Source organism: Chelmon rostratus, chromosome 4 (genome assembly GCF_017976325.1).
Source record: "Chelmon rostratus isolate fCheRos1 chromosome 4, fCheRos1.pri, whole genome shotgun sequence".
Lineage (NCBI taxonomy): Eukaryota > Metazoa > Chordata > Actinopteri > Chaetodontiformes > Chaetodontidae > Chelmon > Chelmon rostratus.
Genome location: NC_055661.1, coordinates 12,154,518 through 12,172,598, shown reverse-complemented (window position 1 = coordinate 12,172,598; position 18,081 = coordinate 12,154,518). Strand labels below are relative to the sequence as shown.

Genomic DNA, 18,081 nt, shown 5'->3' with positions numbered 1-18,081 from the left:
GAATCTGTCCTTCTCTGACATGCTTTTAGAAATGTTAGGATCAGTGCATCAGTGTATAAGTGGCCTTTTATTCTTAAAGTTTAGCTTAGTTTAAACTAAACTACCCAGCTTTATACATTGAGCTAGGTCAGTCCAGTGGTTCCCAATTTAGGGACTGGGTTCCTCTAAAGGGTCGCAAAATCAATCTGAGGGGCCATGACATCGTTCACAGGGCAGGAAATAAGAAAAAAGTATGGACTGTATGTTTTTGATGGTGTTCTGTGTTTTACATGTACCTTTGTTGCACAACAAATTTCGACTGAGGTGGACAATAAAGTCAATCTAATCTAATCTAATCTAATCTGTGTATTCATCTAAAATCTTAAGTAACTACAGCTGTCAGAGTATTGCAGTGGAGTAAAACAATACTCACTGCTGTAGAGCAGTAGAAGGAAAACATAGCTGATGGAAGATGGAAACCTCTCATACTTTCCACCACTGCCCTCTGATGGCCAGATCTGAGAGATGATTGTCCCCACAGAAGCCAGCAGACATGTTTAATCCCTCTTCGACTGTGAACTCATCATGTCATCACTGATCCATCTGACTGACTTTGTGATCACACTATGACAACCTTTCAGCTAGCTGACAGCTTCTGCTCGGGTGAAAACACGGAACTGATTAGACTGATTGATACACGAGCTGCGACAGGGCTTCAATACAGTCAGCAGCACTTTTCTCTGAGGCAAAGAGAAGGTTTTGTGACTGATCAAGCAAAGATAGGACAGGATTACGTTATGCACAGTAATTCATACAAATCACAGGATGTCGACAGCCAGCCAGGAGTATATCGTCATCAGTGGTGAAGATCTCAGAGATCAGAGATCTCTATGGAGATCTGTACAAATGTAAGTAGTACGTTTGCATGAAGTTGTGAAGCATAGATGAAGTGGACATGAACACATCAGACTCAGAATAAGCAGATATTTACAGAAATCAATGTTCAGAATCACGGTTGTATATGTTTCAAGCACTGATCTGCCCATTCCTAATTAGCTGTGTACTATGTCGGTCTAATCCCTTTTAACAACTGCGAGAGACTAACCTGCTCTCTATCTGCTCCTGTGCTGATGGTTATTTTCAATAAAGCTACTCTGACATCAACCAAATACCTAAAATGTGGATATGGATGTAAAAAAAAAAGTGGCGACAAACATCCAGATGGTCAGTAACACCCGTCATCTACTGAACTAATCCCCAAAACAAAGTCTTTTTTTGACAGTCTGGTTCAGGATCTCGACTGTAAATCAAGGCCATCAGATCTTCATGCCTCATTTAGTGCAGTGATGCTCTGCTGCTGCTGGCTGCTAATCAGCTGCAACCACATTACTCTCCTCCTTAATAAGGTTTACTGTGCGCCTGCCTTACCAACCCTCCACCAAAACACACACACACACACACAAAGGGAGCCTGTCTCAAGCAATGCCTTGCAGTGTGTGTGTGGTTAAGCTTTTTGTTGCCTCTTGGTGTTGAAAAATGAGTCCTGTGTGTGATTATGTTCATGCTTGTTGACGCATTACCATTGTGTAAGTTGTGTGTGTGAAGACTAATGTTTGTCATTTTGTTTTTGTCCTAAAAAGAGTGAGTGTCTGTACCCTTTGATTGTCATGCACTAGACTTACAAAACACTGATAAGTGTGTGTGTGTGTTTGTGTGGGCAAATCAGAGATAAGGTTTGTGTTACAAAAAACACGTGTATGTACATACAATATTTGTATGTATCGTGTATGTGAATTTAGGTTACATGGTGTTACTGTACGTCACTGTTGCAAAAGAAGGAAATGTGTGTGTGTGTGTGTGTACAGCATGTAGGTTAATGTTCTTCATTGTGTTGCTCTATTAGAGGGAGAGGAGGAGCTATTCTCATCAGAATCTTTTTAAAAAGCTAATTGGCTACGTCAGTAAAGGTCAGGGAGCCCAGCAGGATACAGACTAACGATCCAGGACTCCACTTTCTGCTTTAACCTCTTTGAGTCTGAACATATTTTTGGTGACTGACCTCTAGTTTCAAGTTCTGGCCTCACTATAGATTTCAGGGGGATGCATACATTACATCTATACTGGTTGATGTGGGCGGCGCTGCACATTTCAGCTCCATAGCTGTCAGCTCTGTTCAGCAAAGCGTCTTGACTCTGGGTAATGAGGGTCATTGAGTTTAGAGATGGTCTTTTGTTTTATTCATTGTTCCTGTGCGCTGATCTCGTCTCTCCAGTCATTCATATTCCCTCTCAGACACAGTTTTAAGGTGCGGCTGTTTGCGTGCACCTCTTCGGAACAGCCAAGTCACGCAAGTCAAATGCAGGAAAACAGATTTGTATAAATCAAAAGAAGATTTAGTGACTCAGCAGGATGAGGCAGAGTATGAATTAACTGCCTGGCTGAAGGTCACATTGACCACAGTGTCCTGAGGAGGAAAGTAGAGCCAGGGAGGAGGATGGCACTACAGCTGCAGAATTGCTGCACCAACAATGAAATCACAAAAGTGATTGGATCACTTTCTAAATTGAATTTAGATTTTTTTTTCAAATTTGTTTTAAAGGTTAGAGGTCTAATTAAGTTATATATATATATATATATATATAAACAGTGGCTGAATGGTAAATATATAAATACTACTTTTGGAAACAAGACTACAGCCATGGCAGCAGCTCTGTGGGGCTGTGCTCAGAGCTCTGCTTTGCGCTACATGCTAATGCTAGCATGCTAACCACAGCTGTACTATAGCAACAGGATATTGGACTCGAAAATGGTGCACGCTCACTTCACTACAAACCACTCAGCAAGTACATAAGCCAAAAAAGCGTTCTAGCCTCCAGGTTTACTTCCACTTTGTGCGGCCCTCTGCGCACACACACACACACACACACACACACTAGTGTTTCATGGATTTAACACTCATAATACAAATAGTAATGACGGTTTTACAGATGTCTCTTATAATGGTGGCTGCTGTTTAAATGCTTTTTGGGTCGCAGATTTTTTCATGGTAACACACAGTTTTTGAAATCTGTCCAGTATTAAGTGAGAGTGCTTCTCCCGACACCTGCAAGAAGGGCTGCAATGTAATTCCTCTGGGTGTTTCCACCGTTAGTGTACGCCCACTAATAGTGTTTGTTTTTGCCACTGACAGGCTCAGATTGGTAGTCTAAGTCTTTGACAACATTATGGAAAGGATCCCTCCAGCGACAGACCTTTTTGTTGAAGTGTAAGTTGCTTTTTGTTTAGCCAGAAACAGCCGCTACATCGCTCTTGACAAAGCCTCCAGACTCCATTTACAACAGTATTTATCATCATAAAACATATTTCATTCAAACTCAAGAGAAACAAAATACAACTCGCCAAAACCATCATGCTTCATCTTTCCACTGTTCCAACAATCATCAGCAACTTTGGTTTGGTACAAATAAACCCTTAACTCACTGAATGAGGGGACGAGTGAGAGGGAGGAGACAGACAGGGAAGCATCAGGGGGGAAACAGGGTGAAGAGCCAGAATATTTCCATATCCAACGCTAACTAACCATGAAAGATGTTGAACTTCTGTGCATTGTGCAACACAACACATCATCCTGCAATTTAAATGTGTACATGTGTTCAAATATTTCATGCTCTAAAGGATAAAGAAAAAAGGCTTTGTTTTTGTGTGAAACATTGTGTTTAGACATTGGTCTACACATTGACAAAAAATACTAAAATATTCTATCAAATAAGATTTATTTCCAAAATAAAACAACATTCGTCATGACTTGCACGTTTCTGTAATGTTCAGTATTTTTTTAAATGTTTTAACTCTGTGCAGAACTGCAATCTTGATATATGATCAAACCATTGAACACATCACAGACATACTGATGGCTTCTGAGAAAATGACAAAAACAAACAAAGAAAAACATTTTTTTAAAATAAAAAGCATTCACATTTAAAAAAGGACAGCCATCCATTTCCTGTACATTTTCTCAATCTTCCAAGACTTCACTGCTTGTGCTACAATTACAATAAGAGCAGAAACAAACAAACAGGGTCTAACATACAATTGAACTAATTTAGGATAGGTTAAAACGAATGCTTTTAGCACGTTTGCCAAGTCAGTAAACAAATCAAGAGCTGGAAATTATTCATAAACTGCATTCTCAAATATTTTATCAGTTTTATAGTTATTAAGGAATAAATACTCCTTTGTGTCGTGACTCATTCAGATGGCTGGGTTTGGATTTGGACTGGGGAGGATGTAGGGGTCACGACCGACCTGGCCCCAAACAGAGGAAACATGATACCAGACTTTCGCATTTTGAGCGGGACACCTGGACAACACAATAAAACACATTATTTACCAATATAAAGACATTACTACACTTAAGAGATGTTCAGTACATGCACAAACTGAACTTAATCAACAAGTGAACTGATTATTACTGAATGAATCCATAGCTTTTTTGAAGCAGCACACCGGTGACAGTGTCGTAATCAGCTTCACAGTGCACTCCTTTTTCTAAAAGCACATTAAAAGGACAGCGAACGTCACAGAACCAATCGTAATCTGGTAAATCAGTTGTAAATCCATAGCAACTGAGCTACTAACCTTCTGCATAATGTCCCTATAGGCTAGTTTTGTAGTGAACTTCTCTTCTATCCATCATTCTACAAATATTACATTAATGCATTCACCATAATCAGATAAATTATTTGCCTTGAGTGATAAATCAGTTGTGATTCATGAAACAAAACTCCATAATTAAACTACTAAGAGCTGTTTGAACAAAGTCCCCTGCAGCACACCCTAATCTCTTCCTTTCTATCTTTAAGCATTCACGCCACAACACCTAATGGGCCACTTTAATCAAGTCTCAAGTGTGTGTCTCATGGAGCTACTGTGAGCTGTGGTCAGAGGAACGACTGAGCACACCCTGAATACACTTGAACATTATAACAGTAATCTAAGAGCTGTAATCACTGGAGGTCAGCAAAAGCAAGAATTTAAGATGGTGTCCAGTTTTAAAAACAAACTAATCTAAAAAAAAAAAAAATAAGACCATGGAAATTGTCATTTTCAGTTGTTTCACACTGTACGACTGCAGTGTTTTCTCTGAGGAGCAGCTCAATGATAATCTGGCGGCTGACTCGTTCGTATGTAACAAATATGATGATTGGACAAAGTCAGCCATCAGTGCATCAAGAGGGACACAAAAGAGACCCGGCAAGTGACATGTGCCGACTTTGCATTTGCAGGTGATTGTGTATATTTGTTTTATTTGACTCAAATTTCTGCAATGTCAGGTTTGTGCGGGAGGCCAGCAGAGAAGTCTCAGGGCGTGCTGAGGGACAAATACAGAGGAGCTGCACAGTAGCTATTCACCACAGGGAATACTGTCAGCACATTGTCCAAATGTGCTGTCTGTATGTAGTCACACAAGTTTTCAGCACACGCACAAAACCCAAACATCATATCCGCTAATCTATCATGTACCAATTCCTGTTTCTATCTTGTGTGTTCATCTGTATTTGAGCAGCTGCGTAAAGCACTTTGTAACGCTACACGATTAAAAAAAAGATTTGCAGATAAATCTGCTTTGACCCACTTTGTTTTGCTTTTTTCATTAACACTGTGCAAGTAGAAGCACGGTGGAGCATCAGCGTATTGATATCAGGATAAATGCAATGAAAGCAGCTTGTTGGGTCAAATAGCTCTGGTAACAGGTCTAATTGAATCTGTGTCAGGTTCTCAGTGCAGGTACATCCACCACTGCAAGTAGCAGGATGGAAATCAATACGTCCTCTCTGCATCCACGGACACAGTCTAATTTCATTGAAGGCTTCTCTCTCTCTGTGTACATGTGCAGGTTAATGAAGGTCATTGTTTAATCCTATTAGAAAATGAGTGTGTGCGCGCAAGAGAGAGGAGCCTTTGTGTGCACAATAGGACTGATGTTCCACAGTGTTATCTTTCAGTACTTTGGAGAAAACAGTAACTATTCTTGCAAATTATTAAAGTTCAATGTGATGACCTGTAAAAATCAAATGTTTTTACTACGTCACAAAGGAACTTTGCTCAGCATGATCCATGATCTATGGAGCGTAACATATCCACAAAATGGCACAAAATCCTAAGGCCATATAAGAAGTGGTGCATTTTTATCTAAAATGATCAGAAATAAAAGAAAAAACAATCTTCTTGCCATTCAATGACAAATTCACATGGGAAAGCTACATTTGCTGAAATAGCTTCACAATAAACAAAACTGACTCAACGTATCCCTCTACACCAAAGAAGCAAAGTATTGATTTCTAAGAGTCGGTTGCAGTTACCCATTAAATCTCAACACTTCAGCAGACTGGATTTCTTCATGTCAGTGTCACTAACCTGCACATTGTTTATAACCCTGATTCCAAAAAAGTTGGGACTCTGTGTAAGACATATAGAAAAACAGAATGCAATCATTTGCAAACAAACTGTTTCCATTGTTTAACAATTCAACAAAATGTTCCCAAGTCCATGTATTAATCTCCTTTATCCAATCATGTGTTCACAAAGTGCTGAACTTCGCTCCATCCTCGCTTGTGAACGACTGAGCCTTTCCAGGATGCTCCTTTCATACCCAATCATGATACTATCACCTGTTACCAATCAACCTGTTTACCTGTGGGATGATCCAAACAGGTGGCTTTGGGAGCTCATGAGGAAAAAGAACACAAACACCGTGTTTGTACTGTTTTCAACTGAATATATGTCAAAAAGGATGAGCACACTTTCATGTTCAGTTTTATTTACATCATACACAGCATTTAACACTTTTGGAATCAGGGTTGTACTTCTCTCAAAAAGATAAATCGGTATGTGTGTATACGTACGCTGACTCAGAGGCCGCAGGATCTCAGGTGACCTGACCAACGAGGGGTCAGCGTCCTTGGGCCGTTGACGCTCCTCTTCCAGTGTTGGAGAGCAGGACCTGGAATTCAAGCTAGATGGAGCTGGCTGCAGAGTAGGCAGAGGAGTCATGCTTAGTGTCTGAGAACAGAGTACAGTTTCTTTAATGGACAAACATCTACTGTCACTTGTTTTGTCTCTCAAGTGCTTTACATGAAAACATGAATCCACCATGGATTTAATTTCATAAAACCAAACACAAATGATGTCTTCTCACTTTAGGATCAGCGTTACAGTGAGCTGGGGTTGTCTTGGTCTGGTTCAAATCTGGAGGGGCGAGGGAGCTGGAGGTGGGACTGGAAGGGTGGGCAGGAGATGATTTGTTGGTTGAGGCCGAGCCCCATTCACTGCAGCTGAGGGTTTGGTCATGTCGCGGAGCAGTAAACAGGTTGGTGTCTTTATCCTGAACAAGACACAGCAATAAATCAGACTTAACTAGTGTTTGTTCAACAAATTCTGTGCTTTTATTTTGTAAAAATTAAATCTTTTTGTCCACATACAACGCTATCTGCCATGATCGATTCTACATTATTCCTCTTTTATTGAAATTAGATGATTGCAGTGGAAAAAAAGGTTTATTTGCATTTACTGGTGTGAAGTCACAATCACTCAAACCTAACCCAGCTGACACTATAAAAGTTTTCTGCTCAATCTTTCAATTTACCACCTCACACTCAGCTGGTGCTCCAGAAAAAAAAAAACAATGCGTTCATACAGAAACTGAAAGTATCCAAGTTTTACTAAAATGTGGAATGAAGGCAGTGGTGCTGTGGCTCTGGACCAGTCAGTGTCATGTGGCCATACCTGGATGTGGCAGCTGATCTCACTGTCATCAATGAACTCCAGGGTGGGCATCTCTTCCTCTTCAACCTGAGACACCAAGAAACTTCCTGTTTGCTTCAGATTCCTCTTTCATTAAGACATGTAACTGCACAGAGGTCTTGAGTTGTGTTTACTGCACACTGATTCACTACATTCAGTTCTCATCGTAACAGGATTCATTTTTTTCATCCATCTACACATAATACTCAACAATGACAAAGCAAAAACAGGTTATTGGAGTGTTTTGTAAATTTATTAAAAAGACTGAAATATCCCACTTACATAAGCACCCTTCACTTTGTACTTTGTTGAACAAATGACAGCCTCAAGTCTTCTTGGAAATGATGCTACAAGCTTGGCACACCTTTCTTTTGGAAGCTTCTCCCATTTTTCTTGGCAGAACCATTCAAGCGTGACCAGGGTAGATGGGGAGTGTCAGTGTGCAGCCATTTTCAGATCTCTCCAGTAATGCTGTATAGGGTTCAGGTCTGGACTCTGGCAGAGTTTTCATGAAGCCACTCCTGAGTTTTCTTAGTATTATTCTTTGGGTCATTTTCACTTAGGATTGTTCTGTATTTTCCTGTACTCATCTTTCCCTCAATCCTGACTAGTCTTCCAGTTCCTGTTCCTGGTTTCCTCCACACACCCATAGTTCAATCTTCATCAGACCAAAACGATTTTGCTTCTCATGGTCTGAGTCGTTCATATGCTCCCAGCAGGCTGTCATGTGCCTTTTAATGAGCAATGGCTTCCGTCAGGCCTCTCTACCATGAGCCGTTTGTCGCTCAGGGTCTGGTCTACCTGCTGAGGAAAGCCCAGAAGAGAAGTCGCATTTCTTCATGAAGGGAGCCGATGAAGTGCTGCAGTGCTGGCTGTCCTTCTGTAAGCTTCACCCATCTCCACAAGGCAACTCTGGATCTGATTCATCGTGACCACTGGCTCCTTGATTAGCTATCTGACCAAGGCCCTTTGTACCAGACTGTTCACTTTGGCCTGTGGCCTGATCCAGGGAGACTGTTGGTGGTGTGAATGATGGAGGCTACTTTCAATGCAGCACACAGTTTATTGTATCCTTCACCAGATCTGTGCCTTGACACAATCCTGTCTGGCAGGACAAATCTCTTGACCTCATGGCTTAGTTTTTAGCCTGACATACACTATAAACTGTGAGACCTTATATTGACAGATGTGTGCCTTTCCTAATTATGTCCATTGCATTTAATAAAGACCACCGACAGAGGTAGGATGAACCAGAGCTTAACTGTGAGTGTCACAAGGGTTTAACAAAACTTCAAAAATGTGTTTTTGCTTTGTCAATGTGGAAATCTTGAAAGAGTTTTACATGTTTCTGTATGCACTGTGCATCCTGTAATTATACAATGTCAATTCCAGTTGGGATATTGTGAAAACCGTAAATAAACACAGAACGCAATGATTGACAAAATCCTTTCAGGCCAATACAGAAAACTGTAAACAGACAAGACATTCAATGCTCAAACTGACAAACTGTTTTTGTTCATTTAAACTCATTCTGAATTTGATGTCTGCAACACATTACAAAACTGCTGGGACAGGGACATGTTTACCACTTTGCTCCATCACCTTTTCTTTTACAACCCCGTTTCCAAAAAAGTTGGGAAGCTGTATACAATGTAAACAGAAACAGAATGTGATAATTTGCAAAACATTGACTCCTCATATTTAATTGAAAATCGCACAAAAACAACATATCAAATGTTGAAACTGAGAAATTTCATTGTTTTTTTGAAAATGATTTTGAAAAATTCTAATGGTTTCCACAAGTCACAGTTTGTTGAACCTTGTGGTTTCAACAGTTACGATGGTCTTCGTGCAGTACACCAATGATCCACTATATCAGCCAGTCCTGGGGTCAGTTGAGAGATATGGAGTTTACCAGTAGAAACAATGTTTTTGTTGGATGTGACAAAACATCCCACCACCAAACATTAACAGAGGCAGACTTTCAGAAAATCGATCACTCTCAGGCACTGAATCCAAATCCACCTGAGGGAACCGTCAGCAAAGTCTGGTCTGATGTGCAGCCACATCCGGGACGCAGAGCTAGAGAGGGCAACTGCCAACTGAAGCCTGAATCATTTATCATCCACTAGGACGAGAATGGTCAGAAGCACATTTCTTAACATGACTTCAACTGTATGTTGTTTTTGTACTGTTTCCAAATGGCTGGATCATCACCATCTGTTTTATTTACGTTGTATACAGTATCCCAGCTGTTTTTGGAATTGCTGTTGTATGTTACATTGCACATTTGGTAACATGACAGATTGAACACTAAGTAATTGCAGCTGATGGCAGTGCACATATGAACATAAAAGGCCATAAAAATCACCGCAGCCTTCACAAAAGTTATTCATTAGACTTATGACCAGAGTAACTCAGATATTGTTTTAACAGCTGCTGGGTTTCCTGAAATACCCAAATCAATGTCTGCCTCGAGTACCATCAGTTTGCAGTTTCCTTGCAAAGGTCACACAATCAAAGATACTGCTTTTTAGACCTTCAGTTAATAAACAAATGGCATAGATAAACAATAAAAGACATATCATGAGGATCTGTCAAACTCACCACCTTACATTTGGCCTGCCAATTGTTATGTTGTTGTAATGTTATGATTTTTTTCTACCATTCTTGATAGCAGATATAAGGGCACAAGCAGGAAAGACTAATAAAGCTGCTCAAATTTGCTGAAAGTTTTGAAAAAAATCATTAGCATGGCTCAAGTTAGCTCTCATACTTCCCAGCTGGAATCCAATATTAAATAACAGCTCCACATTGATTGGAAGCGTTCACACTGCAAGCCTTAGAATTCAGATTTGTTGCTCTCAGATCAGTTTTTTTTTTAATTTGGTTGTTCATATTACCTTTCCAATATGGCCAATATCACATTTCAGTGTGAACTGGTTAAGATCCTGAACTGACTTGCATGAGCTTAATAATAACACATCATAAGACATTAACGGCTACTTTTAATAACAGTACATCTGTCAGCGCCTCTCCACAAGAGTCTTGCAGAAAGACTGAGTGCAGAAGTGTGAGTGATGTAAAAGTGCATGAATTTCTATATGGCTGTTCAGACTGAGGTCATATTGAAAACAAAATGAAAATAAAAATAAAAAATTCAGACCTGCATCTAATTTAGGAGAAGTGTCCCGAATCTGTTCACACTATCATGAAAAAAAAACAGACCTGCAACATTTCTGCCTGCAGTCCAAATGTAGCTTTTACTTCATCAATTTCATTTCTCTGCAATTGTTGTTGTTCAGTCTACTTGCATCTACTTGGAAAAGCACATTTTTTATTTGTCATTTTGCCAAGAATATTTTATATTTTATTCTATTTTTATTTTTTTTATCAGTATGCAAATAAACAAAAAAATTTGGAGTTTGTTGATGCAGTCTGAGACAGTAACACTGTAAAATCTCCTTTCAATATATGTTCAGTTTAACAAGCATCCACACTAACATACTGTAAGACAGTATCACAATCTTGAAATCCAATATCCATTAAACAGCCCACTGATTGGCTGTCATCTTATTTATTGGCCAACAACAAGCTGTGACCTTCTGAACAGTATGACTATACATTAAGTAGCATGGGATTGCAACCCCCCTTCTGCAAGTGGATGTGTGTGTTTGATGTGAGTGTGTACAATGACTGTTTGACAGTGCGTTGTGCTGCAGTGGGCCTGCAAGCACTGACAGTATGGCTGCTAAGATAAGAGCTATAGACAGCGCAGAACAAAAGCTTAAGAGCAACAATAAAAGATTGGACGAGAACGAGAAAGTGAGTGAGTGAGGGAGACAAGAGAGTGCACTCATAGATAAGAAACAATTGAGACATTAAGCTGCAAATCCACCACAAACACACAAGTAACCCAGTATGAACACAAGTGTTTTGTTTGGCTGTCCTGGAACCTTTTACATGGAGCAGCACCAGCTCTCTCGCTGTTTGTTCATGCATTTCTGACATGGGATACTTTCAGGGACAGATTTCAGACTAATTCCAATTAATTGGGGACAGCATGTCCAACTGGGGACAAAACGTGGGAAAAAGTAAGGGCAAGTAGTGGTTAGGGGTTAGTTTCCATGAAATGGATGTAAGTCTGCGTAATGTCGCCAAAAGTGACCACATCACTTGGGTAGGTGGGTAAGTGTGTATGTGTGTGTTAGTCCATAGTACCTTCAGTGAGGTCGACGTGGTCTGTTCAATCATGTTTTCTGGTTTGGAAGAGGAAGTAGTCTCCACTTCCACCTCTGGCAGCTCAACCATTCCCTCCCCCAGGTAGAGACTTACTGGGGTCACCTGGACACAAAGCTGAGGAAAAAGAAATGACGTATAGAGAGTTCATATTATTTAGAAGTGGGTGTATGGATCAAGTATAAATGTGTATTGTATTTCAATATTCTACTGAAACCAACATTTGTCTGAAGTGACACTAACAAGGAATTGACTCATAACAAGCCTGAATTAAAATTATATCAATTATGCAAACTTTTGTTATGACTGCTCTTTACTATCAGATACATATCTAATGATATCTAATAATTTAGAACAGTTGACATACATGCAGACATGTGAGAAGTGCCAGCCAATCAAAAAGTGGTAATTATCATGATCATGGTACAAATAAGTTTGTTTGCGTAGCTCACTGCTGCACTGGCTGCAGGGCTGCAGGCTGTCCCGTGGCCCTGGCTCAGCAGGGCACTGTGGACGTAGATGTCGTCATCAGCGCTTGTGTCGCACAGGTAGAGCTGCAGCACATCTCCAACGTAACAATCCAAAGCGCCCACCAGGGTGTGATCGGAGCACAGCTTCTGGAAAGAAGCCGTGGCTTCAGCAGTCCAGCTGCCCTGCAAGAGGCAAACAACAACACTCTCACTAGTAAAACTCCATGGTAACAGAATATTTTGTAACATCCAGCAGCCCGACAGTTTGAATTTATTCACATACAGTATGCAGGAGCAAAAAATGTGAGTAGCTGCAGTTAGCAAGATCAAAGTACAAAACACTTTTGCTAATTACTTAATCACTTTCTTTAAAACAATAAAAATCAGCCAACTGCATTTTTTGTGCTTATATTGTGTGAATATATATATATATATTAGAAAAATCAGTCTGATAATGGTGCAGGAAGAATGCATAAAGTAACATGAAATTCAACACTGTCTGCAGTACTAACACAGGATGGATGCCAGATACAGATGACTGTGGTATTAATTAGAAGCTAGTGCAAGCCTTACAAGACTCGCCATGAGGTAACTGTGAATATATTATTAAATATGCAATCAGACTCACAGTGGTGGGTTTAATTCCAGCGAGTGATGATGGAACAGCTTGTGCTGGAAGCACTGAGTAACATGACCTGAGAAACAGACGGATGAAATGTAGAGAGATCTGCACAACAAGCACACTTCGTAGTAGCTGTATTGTTTAACTGCCTAAATGTTTGAGGTGGCCCTACTTGAGGAACTTGAGGTTGGCGCTCTGTACCACGGTCATGTCACCAAAGTCAACGTAGTACACCTCGACCTGAGTGGGGCTGATGATCTGATGGATCACCACTCGGTAGAACCACATTCCTTTGGGAGACACACAGCAGACCTGACCCCGTCTGACAAACTGCTCCGGGAGGCGGTAGCGCTCTGACATCTCAGGCCAGGTGTAATATCGTCTGGAGTACACAGGAGGATCACAAGAGAGAAAATATAGGAGACAAGATGTCATTGCGTATAGAGAAACATCAGGAAGCTTTAAATGCATGACATGCAAGTCATGATGATTAAATGATGATGTTTTACAGCATAGTTTCAGGATTTCTTTACTATAACAAACAGTTCCTGGTTTCTATTTTACTTGTCTGTTGTCTGTTTGTTTTTGCGCAGAAAATTATTTGGCCTCTTCAAATAGTTTTTTTTACTATTTCACTGAAGATTGAATAATAAGGTTGAAGTGTCAAAAGGAACTAGCTTTGTGGAATACATTTCAAAGATGCACAGAATTAATAAATGACCTATTACTCTTAACTCATGTTGGTCAAGCTGACTTACTGTATTTTAGTTCACATATTGATGAGGTAATGACTTATAAAACATATCAATATCTTGATATGTGTGGGATATGTGGGATTTAGTGGCATCTAGCTGTTACCAACTGAATACGCCTCGCCTCACCCCTCCCTTTCTAAGCATGTAGGAAAACCTAAAGTGGCTTGTCCCTTCTGAGCACCTGTAGAAACAGGCCAGTACAACATGACAGACTCTGTAGGACCCACTCCTTCTGTAGATATAAGGAGCTCATTCTATGGTAATGAAAACACAACAATTCTTATTTTCAGGTAATTAAACACAGATGAAAACATGACTATGAACGTTATAATACATTTCTGCCATATTCTGCCAGTAAAAGTCCTAAATCTTACACACTGGTCCTTTAAATGCCCATCAGCAAAGAATTAACAGACTGAAACTGTGCCAGGCATGATGATTATACTCATTATGTAACTGATTAGACTGCAAATTCCCTAATAATGCACCAGGTGCAGGAAGTCTTAGTACATCATCTTTTGACTAAAACTGACACTAACAGGTCCACCACCTCATCTCAATCATCATGTCCTCCATAGCTCGGGCATCCTCACTCTCGCTGAAGCGGATGTGGAAACGTCCAGGTGACTCCACCTGTTCCACCAGGACTTCTATCAGCTCTCGAGCATGATGGCGCACTGGCTGTTTGAGACGTTGACTCTGCATCGCGTCCAGAGGAAGCGCAGGGCTGCAATGCACCTTAATGGTAGGGCAGATCTCAGAGGTCTACAGGTGTTCACATTAAAAGCAAAGTGTGAGTGCTATTCAGCAGTGGTACTCTAGATTCAATATTATTCAATAGCACTTTATAATTAGTGACAGGGGTGACAAAAATCCATGTTACACAGCGTATGCTGATAATGAGGCACTGACACCTGATTATTTAATGCAGTGAAAATTCATGATTTGCTCAGGCATAACACCATGTGTTGCTCTAATTACTTAACAAAATCCTTACTCGGGTTTCTTCCTTAAAGACTGTCCTTAGAGCCTAGCATGGTAAAATAATAATAGAAAAAGACGATGACTAACCATTTCGTGGGTCTTGAAATTGTTATTGGTCTCCTCATTCTTGTCATCGTTCGTGACATCACTGTTTCTTTCCAGTTTGTCTTCCCAGGGAGACTTTCCACAGCTCAAGCTGTGGCTCATATGTGGCTGCTTCACATCTTTACATAAACCTGCAAAATAAAAGAAGTACATTTCCTGCTTAGCTGAAAGCCACTGCTGCATGAGAATGCTTTGTCACACGGTATCTCATGCACCACCCTTTATTACAATGGATCATTGATTAGAAAAGTATTGATTGCAGAAACAAAGAAAGACTGGTGTCCTTGTGAGGCACTAGTAGCAGATAAATAACTATAGGAGGAGGAAACTCCAATCTCAAGAACACCTCCATAAGCATGGCATTTATATTAATATTAACATAATCAGTGTAGCTGGAGTGCAAACATCAAATGTATTGTCCCTGTCCACTATTTTCCACCATTTTTCAGCCAACCTTCTACAAGTAACTTTACAGTAAAACAGTATAGTTCCAGTATACACTTCATATGTCAAACATGTATGGAATAGCTTGTATTACACCTTAAGAGGTAAATAGGGTGACACTGACGGATGGTATTTGAAAAAGCACACATACACACCTGATTGTGTAATGTCACTGTCCTGTATGTCCATGACTATCCACTGCTGTCCACTGTCATGCCCTGTAGGTTTCAGGTGGAAGGTGTCATTTATGGCCATGATCAGTTCAGTGACGCTGGCAAAGCCGTTTTGCCGCAGCGGCAAGTCCTCATCAAAAAGCTTCTGATGAGTGAAAAAAAACACAGGTGAGATTCCCAAGAAGGTCCCCATACACCCTTCATTATCACCTGAGACAGCACTATCAGGGGCCAGTAGACTCAGTTAGAGTTACTTTCTACATCAGGAAGGTGCTCACAAAAGCAAGAAACAAAACCAATGCTTTTTTTTTTATCTGGCTGGATCTGGAAAGCGATAATTCAGTTTCTCCAATGAATTAGTTCTTAGGTCTTGTGTATGCTTGTGTTTATAGGGAGCACTGGGATGAAGCGCTTGTGCAGTGTGAGGAGAAAAAACACTCCACATGGTTTTTCTTTCTATGACATCTTCACAATTTCTAGTAATACTATTATGTTAGCATGCATGCTGCAGTTGTGTTAAACAGCAATAAGAACAGCTGCAGACAAAGCAAGTGGAAACAGTTTTTCTACATTTCACTCGAGTCTCGTTAACAAAAGTTAACCTTAACTTCATCTAGCGTACCTGCTCTGCTGTCCACTGTGTGTGTGTGTGTGTGTGTGTGTGTGTGTGTGTGTGTGTGTGTGTGTGTGTGTGTGAGCTGAGGCCTGCTCTCGGTCAAACACGCAGAGAAGACATGAGCTAGCATGACCGTAAATGACAGCAAAGTATAGTAGAGAACTCTCACCATGTTTTTCTTTGTTTTTCTTGTTTGTTTCTTTTCACTGTTGTTATGTTTCTGTCTGACATATCATAAAGCTCAGGACAGACAGACATAGCCAGAACAAGCCTCTCCTCTATTTTCTAGTTACCATGGCGAGGAGTCCCACCTATTCTAATAAATAATTAGTTCACTGAAAAGGAGCGAGTGACAACACCAGCACCTTTCTGAAAAGTTCACTGATTTTCAACTAGAAGTGCACTGGGAGCAGCACCTCTCTAAGCAGTCACACACACCATCTCTCCTCATTGGGAACAATTTAAAAAAGATAATGACATGCAGGGCCCTTAAGCTCACAACCCATGACTAATTCGTCTTAAACGCTCAGTGTGGAGAAGAACTGACTTTTGTTTTTTGTTTTTTTACCTTGTACTCAGCAGGTAGTTTTTGCACAGATAATCCATCACTGGCCTGACCTACAACCTGCAGAGAGTCATAAACATATACAGGGGTTCATTACAAGACTTGTAATCGTGTGTTTTGGTTACCTAGTAGGAAGTCTGACCTTTCGTAGCTTGTTCTTCAGCTCCTGACTAACGGTGCCAGCGACTCCATTCTCCATGATTTGCTGGCGAAGCTCCTCCTCCAGCTGACCCAGAATTTAAGTAGAAAGAACAAAAACAACTGTACTTTAAATAAATACATAATTATTCTACACAAAATTATGCCCCCCCCCCCATTTCATGCTCTCATGTCATGTCAACATGCAGGTGTAAGTACTGTGATTTCTTGTTTTAAATCAGAACAAACCTTAAGGGTACATTTCTGAATAAGCCGACCTTCCTGGCAGAGCTCTCGGTCCACTTCCTGGTTTTCCTCAACCATCTCTGGCTTGTTACTGACAGTTGATGGCTCTGTATCGACAGGGGCTGAAGGTAACTCAGTAGAGGGCTGGTTCGGAGGATTCGGCTTCACTGCAGCTTCAGTTGGGGTAAAGCACAAAAGTATTTAAAAAAACTAAGACAACAGAGCTTACAATTATATTAATGAGGAGTCTGAACATTGTGTTATACATACAGCTAGTCAGTGCACATTGGGGAGATTATATTTATAATACTTAACCAATCTTATAAAAGCAAAGCATAAACAGAACCAAAAGACAATGATAAGGATCCTTATTTGAGATACATTCTGGCAAGATGTTCAAAATGTGTAAATGTCTCCAGAAACAGATGGAGTTTACCACAGCTCTAACTTTACACACACCTGGGGGTACTGTTGGTGTCTGAGCTCTGGTGTCTTGCCCTTTGGTGGCCGACTTGTCAGTTGCAGGTGACACTGACTTTATTGGTCCAGTCTTCCTTGGAAAGCTGGACATCTGCCTGGGCACCATGTGCTCCCTCAGGGTCAGAACTGAGCCCAGTCTGCCCTGCTTGACAAGGACCAGGTCTGCCGCTGCCTGCAGCATCTCTCCAGTGGAGTAGAAGCCGTAGTTGTGGACACGGAGCGGGTGGCCGAAGCAGCGCAGGAAGCAGACCTCCAAGTCAGACAACCGGAGTGGACCCTGGGAGAGCGGCTGCATCATTACTTGAAACAAGACATTCTGCTGCAACAGCTACATGATTTTGTTGAAAAACTAACATACAAAAAACAGTACAGAGAGTCAGCCAGGGCTCTACAGTACTTCTGATTTAGACTGAGTGCATTGCAAAAGAAATGTAAATAAAAAAAGACTAGAATATTTGTCCC

At 40.6% G+C, this 18,081-nt stretch overlaps 1 protein-coding gene across 1 annotated transcript in view; it reads right to left on the bottom strand.

Annotated features, from left to right (window-relative positions):
- tdrd5 (tudor domain containing 5) overlaps positions 1-18,081 on the bottom strand; it is a 28,359-nt gene that overhangs the window by 9,439 nt on the left and 839 nt on the right. The window contains exons 3-17 of the mRNA XM_041935308.1: positions 17,599-17,896; positions 17,143-17,312; positions 16,898-16,981; positions 16,759-16,815; positions 15,557-15,719; positions 14,940-15,088; positions 14,419-14,633; positions 13,286-13,495; positions 13,120-13,186; positions 12,474-12,674; positions 12,004-12,138; positions 7,765-7,830; positions 7,178-7,363; positions 6,885-7,041; positions 4,285-4,339 (exon numbers count right to left, since the gene is read on the bottom strand). Of these exons, the coding sequence (XP_041791242.1) occupies positions 4,285-4,339; positions 6,885-7,041; positions 7,178-7,363; positions 7,765-7,830; positions 12,004-12,138; positions 12,474-12,674; positions 13,120-13,186; positions 13,286-13,495; positions 14,419-14,633; positions 14,940-15,088; positions 15,557-15,719; positions 16,759-16,815; positions 16,898-16,981; positions 17,143-17,312; positions 17,599-17,896 (2,213 nt within the window). The remainder of the gene's footprint in view (positions 1-4,284; positions 4,340-6,884; positions 7,042-7,177; positions 7,364-7,764; positions 7,831-12,003; positions 12,139-12,473; positions 12,675-13,119; positions 13,187-13,285; positions 13,496-14,418; positions 14,634-14,939; positions 15,089-15,556; positions 15,720-16,758; positions 16,816-16,897; positions 16,982-17,142; positions 17,313-17,598; positions 17,897-18,081) is intronic.